Genomic DNA, 17981 nt, shown 5'->3' on the forward strand with positions numbered 1-17981 from the left:
ACTCTTTCTATAAAGCCAGCATTACCCTGATCCCCAAACCAGGCAAATACCCTACCAAATAGAATTTCAGACCAATATCACTGATGAATATGGATGCTAAGATTCTCAACAAGATCCTAGCAAACAGGATCCAACAGCGCATTAAAAAGATTATCCACCATGACTAGGTGGGATTCATCCCTGGGTTACAAGGATGGTTCAACATTTGCAAATCAATCAATGTGATAGAACAAATTAGTAAGAGAAGAGAGAAGAACCACATGGTTCTCTCACTTGATGCAGAAAAAGCATTTGACAAAATTCAGCATCTGTTCCTGATTAAAACGCTTCAAAGTATAGGGATAGAGGGAACATTCCTGAACTTCATCAAATCTATCTATGAAAGACACACAGCAAATATCATCCTCAATGGGAAAAAGCTTGCAGCTTTCCTGTTGAGATCAGGAACACGACAAGGATGGCCACTCTCACCACTCTTGTTCAACATAGTATTAGAAGTCCTAGCAACAGCAATCAGACAACAAAGAGAAATAATAGGTATCCAAATTGGCAATGAAGAAGTCAAACTCTCTCTCTTCACAGATGACATGATTCTTTATATGGAAAGCCCAAAAGACTCCACCCCCAAACTACTAGAACTCATACAGCAATTCAGCAACGTGGCAGGATACAAAATCAATGTACAGAAACCAGTTGCTCTCTTATACACTAACAATGAAAACACAGAAAGGGAAATTAGAGAATCAATTCCATTTACTATAGCACCAAAAACCATAAGATACCTGGGAGTAAACCTAACCAGAGAGGTACAGGAACTATACTCGAGGAACTACAGAATACTCATGAAAGAAACTGAAGAAGACACAAAAAGATGGAAGACCATTCCATGCTCTTGGATCGGAAGAATAAACATTGTTAAAATGTCTATACTGCCTAGAGCAATCTATACTTTTAATACCATTCCGATCAAAATTCCACCAGTATTTTTCAAAGAGCTGGAGCAAATAATCCTAAAATTTGTATGGAATCAGAAGAGACCCCGAATCACTATGGAAATGTTGAAAAACAAAAATAAAATTGGCGGTAGGCATCACATTACCTGATTTCAAGCTTTACTACAAAGCTGTGATCACCAAGACAGCATGGCACTGGCATAAAAACAGGCACATAGACCAGTGGAACAGAGTAGGGAGCCCAGATATGGACCCTCAACTCTATGGGTAAATAATCTTCGACAAAACAGGAAAAAATATACAGTGGAAAAAAGACAGTCTCTTCAATAAATGGTGCTGGGAAAACTGGACAGCTATATGTAGAAGAATGAAACTCAACCATTCTCTTACACTGTACACAAAGATAAACTCAAAATGGATAAAAGAACAATTGTTTATTTTTGCTTCTATTGCCTTTGCCTGAGGAGAGAGATCCCAAAAAATATTCCTAAGACTGATGTGCAAGAGTTTATTCCTGTTTTCTTTTAGAATTCTTATGACTTCTGGTCTTATACTTAGGCCTTTAATTAATTTTGAGTTTATTTTTGTACATAGTGGGAAGAGGTGGTCCAGTTTCACTCTTCCACATGTATTGTCCAGTTTTTCCAACACTATCTTTCCCCCACTGTATATTCTTGCCACTTTTGTCATAGATTAATTGATCATAGAAGTGTGTGTTTATTTCTGGGTTCTCTATTCTGTTCCATTGATATATGTATGTATTTTTGTGCCAGTACTGTACTGTTTCAATAACCACAGCCAGTACTGTACTGTTTTGATAACCACAGCCTTGAATCAGGCAGCATGATACCTACAGCTTTGTTCTTCTTTCTCAAGATTGTTTTGGCTATTTAGGGTCTTGTCATTCCATATAAGTTTTAGGGTCATTTGTTCTAGCTCTATGAAAAACTCTGTTGGAATTTTGCTAGGAATTGTATTGCATCTATAGGCTGCTTTGGATAGTATGAACATCTTAACCATATTAATTCTTTCAACCCATGAACATGGTTTTTTGTCATCTCTAGTTCTTTCATCAATGTCTTACAGTTTCCAGAATATAGGTCTTTTACCTCCTTGGTTAAACTTATTTCTAGAGATTTTATTATTTTTGACTCAATTGTAGGTGGGACTGTTTTCTTAATTTCTTCTTCTGATAGTTTGTTATTATTATATGGAAATCCAGCAGTTTTCTGCATATTAATTTTGTATCCTGAAACTTTATTCAATTAGTTTAGGAGTTGTAATAGCTTTTTGGGAAATATTTATTTTCCATTTATAGTACAATGTCATCTGAAAATATTGACAGTTTTACTTTTGTTTTACCAATGTGGATATTTTTTCTTTCTTTTTCTTCTTTGATTGCTATGGCTAGGATTTCTAGAACTGTATTGAATAGAAGTGGTGAGAGTAGGCATCTTTCTATTGTTCCTGATGAAAAGCTTCAGCTTTCACCACTGAGTATGATGTTAGTTGTGAGTTTGTCTTATATGCCCTTTCTTACACTGAGGTATTTATTGAGAGTTTTCATCATAAGTGGATGTTGAATTTTGTCAAATGCTTTTCTGCATCTGTTGAGAGGATCATATGATTTTTATCCTCCATTTTTTTGGTAAAGATTTTATTTATTTATTTGGCAGAAAGAGAGATAGCACAAGGAGGGGGAAGCAGCAGAGGGAAAGGGAGAAGCAGACTCTCTGCTGAGGAGGGAGCCTGAAGTGGGTCTTGATCCCAGGACTCTGGGATCATGACCTGAGCTGAAGGCAGACACTTAACTAACTGAGCCACCCAGACACCGTATCTTGCATTTCCTTAATGTGTGTATCAAGTTGATTTGAAATACTGAACCATCCTTGCATCCCTGGAATAAATCTTACTTGATTGTGGTATAAGATCTTCTTAATGTATTGCTGAATTCTGTTTGCTAGTATTTTGTAAAGGATTTTTGCATTATGTTCTTGCATCTATGTTCCATGTTCATCTATGATATTGGCCTGCAATTTTCTTCCTTCCTTTCCTTTTTTATTTTATTTTATTTTTTGTACTGCTTTTTATCTGGTTTTGGTATCAGGATAATGCTAGCTTCACCGAATGAATTTGAAAGCATTCCTTCCTCTAATTTTGTTTTATTTTTGAGTAGTTTGAAAAGTATAAGTATTAATGCTTCTTTATACATTTGGTAGAATTCACCTGTGAAGCTGTCTGGTTTTGGACTTTGGTTTATTGGAAGTTTTTTTGATTACTGAGTCATTCTCATTACGAGTAATGGGCCTGTTCAAATTTCTATTCCTTGCTGATTCAGTCTTGGAAGATTATACATGTTTAGGAATTCATCCATTTCTTCTAGGTTGCTTATTTTATTGACATATAACTGTATTTAGTAGACTGGGGGATACTGTTTTTATTTTCAATTTTCTTCAGGTATTTTTTGATTTCCTCTTTAATTCTTCATTGATCCCTCATTTGGTTAGTAGCATGTTGTTTAGCTTCCACAAGTTGTGCTTGTGCTTTTTCCCAGTTTTTTCCCTTGGTATTTATTTCTAGTTTCATAGTATTGTAATCAGAAAAGAGGCTTGATATGATTTCATCTATCTTAAATTTATTGATTTGCTTTGTGACCCAGCACGTGATCTAACCTACAGAATGCTCCATGTGCACTTCAGAAGAACGAGTATTCTGCTGTTTTTGAATGGAATGTTCTGTATATATTCATTAGGTCTCTCTGGTCTAATGTGTTGTTTCAGGCTATTGTTCCTTAGTGATTTTCTTTATGGATTATCCATCCACAGATATAAGTTAGGGTTAAAGGCCCTACTATTATTGTATTACTGTTGATTTTTCCCTTTATGTCTGTTAATAGTTGTTTTATAAATTTAGGTGCTCCTAAGATGGTTGCATAGATATTTACAATTGTTATATCTTCTAGTTGAATTGATCCTTTTATCATTATGTAATGTCCTTCCTTATGTTACGTTACAATCTTTGTTTCAAAGTCTATTTTATCTGGTATAAGTATGCTACCCAGGTTTTTTTCATTTCCATTTGAATGGAATATTTTCTTTTCCATCCTTTCATTTTCAATCCACGTGTGTCTTTAGGTATGAAGTGAGTCTCTTGTAGGAGCACATAGAAGGGTCTTGTTTTTCTTATCCATTCAGTTACCCTGTGCCTTTATATTGGAGCCTTTAGTCCACTTACATTTAAAGTAATTATTGAAAGATATGTACTTACTGCCATTTTGTTAATTGTTTTCTGGTTATATCTGTAGTTCTTTTCTATTCTCCTGTTCTCTTCCCTTGTGATTTGATGGTCATCTTTAGTGGTATGTTTGAATTCTTTTCTCTCTTATTTTTTTGGTGAATCTATCATAGGTTTTTGTTTTGTAGTTTCTATGAGTTTCATGTTTAATACCTAATATAGTACCTAGCAGTCTATTTTAAGTTGATAGTCACTTAAGTTCAAGAACATTAAGTTCAAGAACATCAAGAACACTTAAGTTCAAGAATAAGAATAAAAAAGTCCTTCATTTTTATTTTCCTTTTCCCACATTTGTATTTGATGTCATAATTTACATATTTTATTTTGTATATCCCTTAGGTAATTACTATAGATATAGTTGTTTTTACTATTTTTTGGGGGGGCGGGGAGCCAGAGGAAGATGGGGGAGAGAAAGAATATTAAGCATGCTCCATACCTAACATGGAGACCAACACAGGGCTCAATCTCATGACCCCGAGATCATGACCTGAGCCAAAATTTAAAAAAAAAATCAGACACTTAACTAACTGTGGCACCCAGGTGCCCTGTTTTTACTACTTTTGTCTTTTAATGTTCCTACCAGCTTTATAAATGGTTGAACCACTCTCTTTACTATGTTTGCTTTTTCTTTCATAATTTTTGGATCTCTAGTTATGGTGTTTTCTTTTCCGCTTAAAGAAGTCCCTTTAACCTTTCTCATAAGTCCAGTTTAAAGGCGATGGATTCCTTTAACTTTCATTTGCCTGTGAAACTCCTTATCTCTTTAATTATGAATGATAATCTTGCCAGGGAGTGTATTCTTAGCCATAGGATTTTTTTCCTTTCAGTGCTTTGAGTATATCAGGCTGCTCCTTTCTGGCCTGCAAAGTTTCTGAAAAATGACCTGATGGTCCTATGGGTGTTAATGTAACCAGTTGCTTTTCTCCTACTGTTTTAAGATTCTCTCTTTATATTTAATTTTGACATCTTATTTTCTGTTGGTGTGGACCTCTTTGGATTCAACTTTTTTGGAGCTCTCTGTGCATGCTGCAGCTAGATGTTTGTTTCTTTCCCCAGGTTTGGAAAGTTTTCATCTATTATTTCTTCCTTTTGTCTTGTTACACTCTTTATTGTAAGGTCCATTTATAAGACTTATGTTGATTTTGTATGCTGGATATATTCCCAGAGGTTCCTTAAACTATTCTTTTTTTTTTTTTCCAACATTTTTCTTTTTGCTATTCAGTTTGGATGACTTCTACTACCTTGTCCTCCAGAATGCTGATCTGTCTGTATCCTTTAATCTGTCATTGTTCCATCTAGTGTATTTTTTTCATCTCATATTGTATTCTTCCATTCTGTTTTTTTTTTTTAATATTTTCTAATGTCTTTGTTGAAGGTCTCATTGTTCATCTATTCTTCTGTCAAGTTTGGTGAGCATCTTTATGACCACTACTTTGAATGCCTTATCAGGCAGATTTCTTATCTCTGTTTCAATTGATTCTTTTTCTGATTTGTCTTGTTCTTTTGCTCAGAACATACTCCTCTGTCTCCTTGTTAGGACAGACTTACTTTGTTTGTTTCTATGTATCAGGTAGATCAGCTATGTCTCATGGTCTTGACAGAGTGATCTCATGTATAAGTTGTCTGTTGGGCCTGAGAAGCACACTCCCCCTGCTCACCAGAGCTGGGTACTCCAGGGGTGCCCTGTGTAGGCTTTCTGTGCCCTCCTATTGTGGCTTGGCCACAACTGTTGCTGGCATGTTGGTAAGTGGGGCTGACCCCTGGCCCAGATGGCTGCAGTGACCGACCACATTGTTGTGGGTGGGGTATTTCCAGGTGTGGCTGGTTGTGAGGTCAGATCACAACTGTTATAGGCATATTTTTAGGTTGGCCTTGCCCCTGTCCCAGTCAGGAGCCACTCTGGAAGGGTGCAGGTTCAGGCTGAAGCCACTTGTTTGGTGTATTAGGACAAGAACTATTTTAGAGAATGCCAGGCCTGAACAAGGATACCTGCAGGGTGTGGCAGGATGGGAGCTGCTTTGGGAGACACTGTTTAATGATCTTTTTGAAAGTATTTAATAGCTGGGGCTCCTGGGTGGATCAGTTGGTTGAGTGTTGGTTAGTGGTTGGTTAGTGAGAGTAAGCCCTGTGTGGAGCTCTGCGCTCAGTGTAGAGACTGCTTGAGATTCTCTCTCCCTCTCCTGTTGCCCCTCTCCCTGCTCTCTCTCTCTCTCTAAATAAAATCTTTTTAAAAAGTATCCAATAGCTAATCTTACTTTATCATTCTTTATCAGAAATTATATTGTTTATTCCTTAATCTGTGAACTTCTAAATTTTTTAGAAGATTTATTTATTTTTAGACAGAAAAAGAGATAGAGAGAGAGCGTGTGTGAGAAGGTGGAGGGTGGTGAAGTGGGAGAGGGAGAGGGAGAGAAAGAGAAGCAGACTCCCCACTGAGGGGGAAGCCTGACATGGGACTTGATCTCATGACCCTGAGATAATGGCCTGAGCCAAAATTCTAGAGTCAGACACTTAACTGATGGAGCCTCCCAGTTACCCCTGAACTTCTAAATTTTTACAATATAAATTAACCTAATAAAAATGTATTTATTTATTTTAATCCTTAAGGTAGTGGCAAAACTAATAAACTTACACTTAACTTTTGCCAAACATTCCTAATAGAAAATCTTTGATATGATGAACTGTTCAAATTTTTAGACTAAAATACACTTGAAAAAGCACTTTTTGTAGATGAGGAAAGAAAGTCGAAATGTTTGGCAAAACCATAAAATTAATAATGGACTACTAATCGATAAATTTTAACTTTTCCTATGTGAATAAGGATATCTGACATAATGTAAAGACAATAATCTCTGACTCTGCATTAGTGATTTAGAATATTCTTCGTTTAGGTTCACATCTGTCTTATGTCCACTAGATACAACGATGCATTTTATGTTAGACTTTTAATATATTTGTTATATTTCAATGACATTCTTTGACCCTGGCATACCTGAATCTGGGGAAAACAAGCACTGTTATATACCATTTGCCCATATTTTTCCATTTGCTTTACATTTTTATATTATTTCCATACTTTCCCCCCTGAGGGCCTTTAGCGAGACTAGAGCCTATTTGATAAAAAACCTTATTTATTCTTATAGGCAAGATGAGACTCTGTATGAGCTAGCTTGATTTAATCAAAATAATTCTAAAATCTTTATTTCTAAAACAAAATATAACTTTCAATCATCTCCAAACAGCTAGATCAAAATATCAGAAATGACTACATAATGTGATCCTTCTGCTTTAGGATTTTTAAAAATCTTATCTGTGGAAAATGGAAAATTTAACCAATTATATTTATTTTTTAAATATATTTTTAAAGATTTTATTTATTTACTTGAAAGAGAGCGCACGAGAGAGAGAGCATGAGAGGGGAGAAGGTCAGAGGGAGAAGTAGACTACCTGCTGAGAAAGGAGCCTGATGGGGGACTTGATCCTTGGACTCCAGGATCATGACCTAAGTTGAAGGCAGTCATTTAAACAACCGAGCAACCTAGGTGCCCTAACCAATTATATTTATTTCTATAAACTGATCAATTTTACTTTACCTAATTAATTTACATATGTCCTCTAAGATTTTTTTTAGTCAAACATGCTTATAGAAGTGGTTATTTTGATAATCAAAACTACAATAGCTACTTTTCAAAATAGTGTTTAGTTATCTTGTAAAATCCTGAATCAGAAGATTATAGATCAGGGATCTTTAAAGAATATTTGTTCTAATAACTAGTTAGACAATTTTAAAACTTTAATCATTTGGTAACTGCATGTAAATTACTGTAAAAATGTACACAGATCAGATTTTTTTGACACTTAGAAACAAATCTGAATTTGATGACTGAAGAAATATAAGAAATATCTGCCCTAAAATGTCTAGGGTATATAGCAATTTTATAATGTCTGCAAAACGTTGTTATAATACATTTAATGCGGAAAGTTAGATTTGGAAAGTTACAGTATTAAAGACTATATATTATGCTAAGGATCTTGACCTCAATGTAAATAGATTTTTCATTTAGATTATACAGCTACAAATAGTGTATGTCTATGTTACGAAACAAACAAATGTCTATGTTATGTCTATGTCATGTTACGAAACTAACAAAATGAAACCTCTTGAAACGATGGGATTGGTGCTGTAAATCTATTATCTTCACTGTATTTTATCTTGAAACATCAAAATAATTTTAGAAAAAGACCTACTGGTTCACCTCGAGGCCCAGGTGGTCCCAATACTGTGCTATCTTCTCCTGGGTAACCCTGTAATGAAGATAATGACTTATAAACAAAACCAAATTAATAAAATAATGCAGGCTATCATTGTGTAATATGTTATGAAATATAAAATCTTTATCTATTTAAATGGAAATCTTTTACCTACAAAGCTTAACATAGCCTATTTTATACAGTTGAGATTCCTATAGGTCCTAAGAAGAGTCAATCTGCTTTAATTACATAAAAAGCAGTTTGGGAATTTGCTCAAAGTTTCAGATTTCCAATGATATTGTAAATCAATAGGAGTACTATTGTAGCTATTCTTAATCCATAAAAAATTTAAGTATAAATGTACTAGTTAGTCATTTAATCTGTAGTCTCACAGTTTGTTTTGATAAGTAATTAATTTTACTTTACCAAGCTTTACAGATTGCAAAGTGCTTTAACATATATTATTTCATGAATATCTATAAACAACCAATTGAAGAAAATTAATGACATCTACACTACATTTTTGTCCTTTATTATTTATCTTCTAGAATTTTCAAAACTTCCCAAGTTGAAAAGTGTTTCTTTTATTCCATGAAAATGTTTCCATGCATATTTTCAGAAAGAACACAAAAATTTAATATTTAAATCTAGAATTGAAAAGTCAATATATACACATACCTTTTCTCCTTTAGGTCCTGGCAAGCCAGAGAGTCCTGGTTGACCCTGATGGCCCTAACAAAAGGACAAGTAAGCAGACATTCTCCACATCATTTGTGCATGTTCTACCTAACACCACCAAGGCCATGCTATTAGATATTGCAATATTCTGAAAGAAAAACAAGATTCACTGTCTAGGGGGCTGAGGCCTAAATATATTAGAAAGGTTTATCAGTGAGATTTCATTTTAATTGGCATAATCAGGATGACATCTTTATATAACCATTTTCATGTAATACACACATTTTAATTTCCAATTAGAAATGATTACCCTATATCCTGGAATTCCTGGTTCTCCATCAGGTCCCATCAATCCTAAAGGCCCCTAAAAAACAAAGTAAATATTAGAGAGAAAACAACTGTTTCAACCATTAATCTTATACTCTTATTATTTATTTGTTTGTTTATTGATTTATTTATTTAGTACTCTTACTACTTAAAATTTAGATTTTTTGAGGTATAGTATTTTACTTAGTATGAAATGGGAAAACAAAAAAATAGCATTCTTTTATTTTTCTTCTAAACCACAAAATTCCCTCTAAAAAAATGTCCCTGTAGTTTACTTCTGGAATGAATATTCTTAATCATATTAAGAAAAATATTTTCAGTTATTAGAATCCAATAGGTTTGTTTAAGTTCTTGGAAATATAGTTTGTATCTGACAAAGTTTATGGTAGATATGCATCATTGAATATTAGAATATAGCCTGATAGTTTTTGGTATTATTATGATGGGATCATAAGGAAAGGAAAACATATTCATTGGTAGTTTCAGATGCTTTGATGAATAAAGTTTCAGCTCCAGTCAAACTTGTTAAAATAGAAGTGATTGACAACTTATGTGCAATAATCATCCCATTATTGTTTTCCTTATCAATATTTTACAGATGAGGATACTATATAAATTAAAGACTAATTAGTAAATGTCATAAAATACTGAAAATGTGACTCAGACAACTGAAAAGAGCAAAAATAATAATCCTAAAAATGTCTTACGCTTTTTACTATTAAAAAGTTTCTGTACCAACTCTCCTATTTGTGTTTGAAACTAAACAGGAGATGAGAAAATTAAGGAACAGAATAGGGATATGCCTAACCAAATATCAGACGACCAGAAGTTCTAAATATGATTATTTAACCAAAGAACCATGAGAACCACCTAGCATTAAAGTGGATATAAAGTAAAAATATTAAAGTAAATAGATAGCTTAAACAGCATCTATAAGAAGATATAATGGAAAAAAGGACTGCATTATAAATCATTAAGTCCATAAGAAATGAACAAAAAAACCCTAATGAGACAGAGGTAATAACAGAATGAAGGAAATAACAAAACTTTATTAAAGCATATGTAAAAAGATATAAGTAAATGGAAAGACATATAGTGCTTCTCTACTGAAAGATTCAATATTAAAGGAACTTGAAGAGCTGAGTTTAAAGTTCACATGGAAGAGAGAATTATAGGAAGAGCTGAACTTTTTAGAAAAATGAATTATGGAGTACTTGCCCTGAGAGATCTCAAAAAATACTGTAACAGTATAGTAATTTAAACGGTGTGGTATTGGACCTAAGAACAGACTAACAGATGGACAGAGGAAAACAGAGAGAATGAAAACAGGCCAATAAATATTTGAGAGTTCAGTTTATGGTAAAGGTAGTATTTCAGAAAAGGGGGAAATAGATTGACTGTTCATTAAATGATCTGAGACAACTGAATATCAAGTTGGAAAAGAGAAAATCAGTTCTTTACAACTTATTTCATAGCAAAGAAATGAACTTCATATAGGTTGGGGGTTAAAAATAAAGCCATAAAAGTATTTTAAAAAGGATATTGAAGAGTATTTTTATATAATTTAGGTAGGAAAGGGATTACTTATGAAGAAATAAAACCTCAACTGTAAAGTAAAAAACTGACAAATATGATTATATAATTAACCTTCTGTCCAGCAAAAGATTTCACAAACAATATTAAAAGATAAATGACAGAAAGGGAAATATATTTGTAACATATCTCATAATACATTTAACAAAATATATTATCTAAAATATATAAGGCATTATTGCAGGTCAATAAAAAAAAAACAACCTGATCTAAATCATGTAAAGTGCATATGAAAAGGCAATTTCTAGAAAAAAATACAAATTACTTAACTGCAATCAGGGAAATGTAAATAGAAAGAAAATGAGACACACTTTTTCATTTATCAGACTGTCAAACATCAAAAGGATTAACAGGAAGTACCGGTGGTGGGAGAGTGACTTTGACGGAACCTCTGGGAAGGTTAAATACATGTCCACATTTAAAAAGTGAATATTCTTTTTAGACAAAATCCAAAGTAGAAGCCTACTTTGATGGCAAGATTCCAGATTAATTCTGATGTTCATTAAAAATTAATCACATTATATAAAGTTTTTAAATATATAAGCAAAAAACAGAGAAATACTAGTGATTTAAATAAAAGGAAGTAAGAAAGACTTCAAGTAGTAATGATGAATATGTAAAATGAGCCTGAGACAAACTTTCTCAGAACTTTGTTCTGAGACAACAGACGGATTATGCAATGCTCTCAAGAAGGCCTTGGTAAAAGTCTAGAATTTGTGAAATTTCATGGAGAGTAGAAAATATATATGCATTTTGTATATAAACTTACAAAACAGTAAAAACACTAAACACTAAATCACAAATATTCTGCATCTCTTCTGCTAGGACTTTCTGAACAGGTCCAAATATATTAGCACCACAATTTTGCTATTATTGGTTCAGAAGTACCACGCTAGCCTTGTTTCCAACATCATATAAAATGCATGCGAAAGATTAAACATTAGATGTTATAGATATTGATCACAACTGGTTAAAAATATCTCCAGATAAGCATTTGGAGCCCAAGCTAATAAAGAAAACTCATTTTTAAATAAACCTACTTTTCAAAGCAATTTGCCAATCCTGAAAGTGTAGTTTTATACAGATATTAAATTCTGATTTTTGAGTGTAAAGCATATAAACTTTCTTACTTAGGTTAGGAGTTATAATCTGATATTTTTAAAACTCCATTTCATATTTTATTTCCATTTTGAGTTTTTTTTCCCCTTTCCCTTTCCCGTGTCCAGAAACCACTAAGCCATTTAAGTACTGTGGAATGCTTACAATTCTCCGCAGCCCATGGAGGTAGATTATTTTCAATGGAACTATTGCTTTCTCTGTAAAATTAATCAAGGGATGAAACTTTAAGGACATGGATACATTTCTTTTCCATCCACAGTGAACTTAGGTCTGGAAACAAATCAGATACTAACCACAGCACCTCTAGTTCCTCTGGCACCCTTAGGACCACTTTCCCCCATTTGTCCAGGAGCACCTCTGCTTCCAATTTCTCCTGTGGACCCTATTTGTCCTTTATCACCCTGTGGATATCATTAGTAAGAGAGAAAAGTGAGAAAAAACAAATTTTTACTTAGATGAATTAAGTATATCATATACCTAGAATGACACCAGACGACATTCCGTAAGTAAAGAGTAACTTTGCTTTAACTTAATAGTAGTAGAGACCATCACTGACAATAATAAACCATCACTACCTAGGTTATCCTAAAGATATAACTTAAAGTAATTTAGGAGAAAGAACATTTAAAAAACAATTTTGGTATATTATGAATCACATCTTTTTTATTCATTCATCTATTGAAGGACATCTTGGCTCTTTCCACAGTTTGGCGATTATCATATGGTTTTACTTACTTGTGGAGAATAAGAAATAACATGGAGGACATTAGGGGAAAGAAAGGAAAAGAAAATTGGGGGAAATTGGAGGGTGAGGCGAACCATGTGAGACTGTGGACTCTGAGAAACAACCAAGCATTTTGGTGGGGAGGAGGGTGGGGGTATGGGTGAGCCTGGTGGTGGGTAATGAGGGGGGCACGTACTGCATGGAACACTGGGTGTGGTGCATGGACAATGAATCTTGGAACACTGAAAAAATAAAATAAAATAAAATAAAAATAAAATAAAAACAATTTTGGTTAAACACCCAGGGGAGATCTGGTGTTAATGCTGAATTACAAAATAAGTTTTTTATCTTGAAATTTGTTATGTACGTATGTTCTCATGCATACACGTATTTCTTGTTACCATGAGAAACACAGGCCCTATGAGAATCCTGTTTCTATAGACAACTTTGATGCCACAAAGATCTCTTTAACGCAAAGTTTCCAGTGTATGGTTCTATATATTCATAATCATCATTCACTGGTTTTGAGTCTGCCTTTAAAATCCATAATTTTTTTAATCAATAATATTTTTTATATAATTTTGCATCCTTTTAAAAATTAGTTAGTTGCTTTCTGTTTTCCATTAAGCTGACTGATCATTCTCTACCACCAAAATACAGCTGCTTTGAAGCAACTTTAAGTACTATAATTCATTTTCTGAAAGTGGGAACCAACCTGTTCTATTATTGATATTCAAGTAGATAAAAAGAAAAATTAGATTCTGATCACAGTCAGGAAGTTTTTGTTAGTTGTAATAATTCCCAGGGGTGCAGGTTATTGTAAGGACTTACACTGTCCTACTCCTAATGTTGATTTTAGATATAACATTATGCATGATGAAAAGAGACTTCAAATATTGGGGTTATTTTCATAGGCAAGAATAGTTACTAAGTATATCAGAGAAGAATCACTGAATTCTACTCCTGAAACTAGTATCACACTATGTTAATTAACTAGATTTAAATAAAAACTGGAAACACACAAATAAAGAAAAAAAAGAATGGCTACTAAAATTTACCTCATTCATTTTTTCTTTACTTTTTATTCTCACTTATACTGTCCTTACCTTTATGACAAAGATAGAGTGAGTATATATTAGCAGAAATGATGAAATTGGACTTTGGGAACTAGATATGGTGTGATTTGAAGCTAAGTATAGTAATATATTTAGAACTGTTGCGGTAGAATTAAGAAAATAATTTCTGTCTCACCAATAGTTGAATAAATTATTGACCCCATACAGAGATGAATTTTTCATTATAACATTCTAGTATCTTATAAATATATCATCTTTTAGTAAAATATAAAAGAAACAAATAAACCACATTCTTGATTTGTGTTTCTTACTCAATATATGTGAAAGCTAAAATCAATCATTACCACAAATGGGATAGTGTTTTCCTTTTCTCTTTTCCTGCCCATAGTCTACTAAATTTTTGGCAAACAGGAGAAGGAAAAGCAAAGATCTTTATAGAAACTACAAAGTAGGAAATTTGTCTTTAAATAATTAAGGTGAGGGGTACTCCTAAGTAGAGTTAAATATTAATTTATACAAACATGCCTTTTAAGATCAATATATAGTTCTTTATTACTTTATATCTATGTAAATAAAAACATCACAGCATCCTATGGAACTTGGGGCACATCAGAAGAAAGATGTGCCAGAAAAAGATGTAAAAAAAAAAAGAATGTTAAAAAAAAACATAAAAAGATGTTAAAAAAACTACCTTTTTCCCGGGACGACCTCTTTGTCCTGGAATTCCCACAATTCCATCAGGTCCCTGGATATCCAATATAAAAAAGAAAATAAACTGTTAAGGAAAGGACTAGATAGGAGTGTTTAAATACTTACATCACATAATCACTGAATTGAACACTATGTAAAAATGAGGACTGTTTTCAACAATAATTATTGTGCTTGTGCATTTATTTTTAAAGATTTTATTTATTTATTTTAGAGAGAGCATGCATGCACGAGTCGGGGGAGGGCAAGAGAGCTAGGGAAAAGAATCTCAAGCAGATTCTGCACCAAATGCCTAGCCCCATGTGGGTTCCATCTCTCAACCCTGGGATTACGACCTGAGCCAAAACCTAGAGTCTGAGGCTCAACCAAATGAGACACCCAGGCGCCCCTGTGTAATTATTTAAAAATAGGTCACAATGATTTAGAGGTCTAGCTGTTACCAGTGAGTAAAATTTACATACACAAACCAGCCAAGATAGATAAAATTAAACTGCTCTTTATTATAGGAAGAAAATTACTTGGATTCAGTGTAACTGTTTTAATTGGTAAGACTGTAATTAAAGTAAACTCAGGGCATCCATTTTAGCAGTTCTATGAGCTGCTGTGGGTTCAATATCTTATTGAATATACAGGGTTATAAAATATATCTAAAAATGATCAAGAAGACTCTGAAAATCTTATTGGAGTAGGTTAGGAGATTTTCTTTGATCTATGGAAAATAGATTGTAAACACACATTTCGTTTTTGAAATCAATCGGGAGAGGGAAATACATTGAGAAAAAGGAGGTAGTCACATTAAACTGTTTAAAACAATATTTTCATTTCAATCAGTATTTTATTTAGACAAACACAGAAGTTTTTAATATATATTTTTTTAAAGTAAAAATTGGCTAAAATATTTTAGATGTCATGTGAATTTGCAGGTCAACAATAATTAGGCTTAAATGAGATCCACAGTAAACCAAAGGATGCAAGTTCTAAAATGGCTAATAATTAATCATGGCACTCCTTGCATTAGCTGGAAATGAAAATGGAAATCTCAAATTTGTGTCCCGAAGCTTGGAAAACTGCAAAAATGATGTAGACAAGAAATAAATTGTGGTTTACCACTGTGCTATGTAGGCTCTTGATAAATATTTGTTGAATGAATAAACAGATACCTAAGGAAATGACTCATGCCCTCTACTCCTGAGCAAATGCTCTTCTAGCTTCACGAAGTCACTGAATTTAGAAGCCAAAATGGTTAAGTTCTATTGCTGTAGTTCTAGCTGCATCCAGAGGTTGAAATGATAGTTGCACTAACCTGTGATTTCTTTGTGGTTAATGTGGAGTTTTAAAAGGAGGCATATTAACTTTCATTAGAGATTAATGGTGTGAACTTTTTTTTTTAAAGATTTTATTTATTTATTTGACAGAGAGAGATTACAAGTAGACAGAGAGGCAGGCAGAGAGAGGTGGGGGGGAAGCAGGCTCCCCACTGAGCAGAGAGCCCGATGCGGGACTCGATCCCAGGACCCTGAGATCATGACCTGAGCCGAAAGCAGTGGCTTAACCCACTGAGCCACCCAGGTGCCCCAATGGTGTGAACTTTTAAAAAGTCAGACTGCTTGTTTCATATTCTGGCTCTTTCACCTTACTGCAATACGACCATAAGTAGATGATATAACTTCTAAAGGACCCAGTTTTCCATTAGATAAAAGAGGTAAAATAATACCTTTCAGAAGGTTACTAATATTAAATGAGATAATGCATGTAATGCTTATTAGAAAGAACTGGACTTACACTGAAGAGCCTAACTCAGTTCTCACTACTACTGTTGCTTTTTTCAGGCATATTATGTAATATTCAAATATATATAAAAACATTAGAAGGTACAAAAAATACCCTTGTACCCACCACCTACTTGAAGAAAAATAAGCAATATACATATGTACATATTTGAAGTCCCTTTACACATACTTTTCCAGACATGTCACCCTCTCTCTTTACTCAGGTGCAAACATTGCCCTCAATTTGTTTATCATTCCCATGCATTTCTTTATACTTTCACTCCATTTGCAACATATGGTTATTTTGCATCTTTTCAAACTTTAAATAAGCTGTACTTAATATATTCTTTTGAAACTTTGTAAACACACATTTTGTTTTTGAAATCAATCGGTCTTTAATCCATTCATTCTCTGGTTTTAATTCTACAGGATTCCATTTTAGCACACATTTTGTTTTTGATATCAATTGGTCTTTAATCCATTCATTTTTCTGGTTTTAATTCTATAGGATTCCATTTTCTTACCAAATCATAACTTATTTAAACCTTTCCCTACTGATGAATATTTGGCGTGGGTTTTTTTTTTCTTTTATGGATAATGTTGCAATAAATACCTTGTGCATCTCTCTATGTGCCATGTCAAAGTTTTGTTCTGTTTTCTTGAAGTTAAATTGCTGAGTTATAGAATATACACAACTCCAAGTAGGCAAGATATTGTCAAATTGTTCTCCAAAGTAGTTTTGCCAATTTACATTTCCACAGCAATGTTTGAGTTTAATTACTCCAAATCTTCTGTAATGCTGGGTACTGTCAGACTTAAAATATATCCATCTCACTGTGGAAAATGAAAAATTGTTTGTATCTTCAATTTGAATATTTCTGATTACTAAGGAGGAATGATTATCTATTCATACTGTTATCTGACATCTATATGTGAATCTCTGGCTCTTATCTTCTGTCCAATATTCTCCTGAGCTATTCTTATTGAGTTGTACATGAAAGATTTTATACATATTCCTGATACTTGTATTTTGCTCATTCTATGTAATACATATTTCTTCTCTCAGCCTGTAGCTTATTTTCTCATTTTGTTGAACATAATTTTTGATTAATACAAACTTGCAGTTGAAATGTATTCATCATATTCATCAATATTTTCTTATTTCTTTCAGTGTTCAGGAGATCCTTCTCCTCTCCCTTCAGGAGATCATGAAATAATCTCATAAATGTTCTCATATTTAACATTTTGATGTTCATAGTGAGGTCTTCAATTGGAATTTCATTCTTTTGTGTGTTTGCATACTGGTGTGAAGGAGCTGTTTTATTTTGTTTTCCATTTGGATACCCAATTGTACCAGTACCGTTTATTGAATATTTCATCCTTTCCTTAGTGATCTTCCATCTATAATCAATTTATCAAACTTCAAGTTTCAAAATATACTGAGATCTGAGTCTAGGTTATCTTCTATTTCCTCTTTGTCTTCTGTGAA

At 33.4% G+C, this 17981-nt stretch overlaps 1 protein-coding gene across 1 annotated transcript in view; it reads right to left on the minus strand.

The window, feature by feature from the left end:
• Positions 1–17981, minus strand: part of COL24A1 (collagen type XXIV alpha 1 chain) — a 379684-nt gene that overhangs the window by 89011 nt on the left and 272692 nt on the right. Inside the window, exons 37-41 of the mRNA XM_059377096.1 lie at positions 14707–14760; positions 12509–12616; positions 9487–9540; positions 9177–9230; positions 8496–8552 (exon numbers count right to left, since the gene is read on the minus strand). Of these exons, the coding sequence (XP_059233079.1) occupies positions 8496–8552; positions 9177–9230; positions 9487–9540; positions 12509–12616; positions 14707–14760 (327 nt within the window). The remainder of the gene's footprint in view (positions 1–8495; positions 8553–9176; positions 9231–9486; positions 9541–12508; positions 12617–14706; positions 14761–17981) is intronic.

Source organism: Mustela nigripes, chromosome 14, assembly GCF_022355385.1.
Source record: "Mustela nigripes isolate SB6536 chromosome 14, MUSNIG.SB6536, whole genome shotgun sequence".
In the NCBI taxonomy this organism is placed as follows: Eukaryota; Metazoa; Chordata; class Mammalia; order Carnivora; family Mustelidae; genus Mustela; species Mustela nigripes.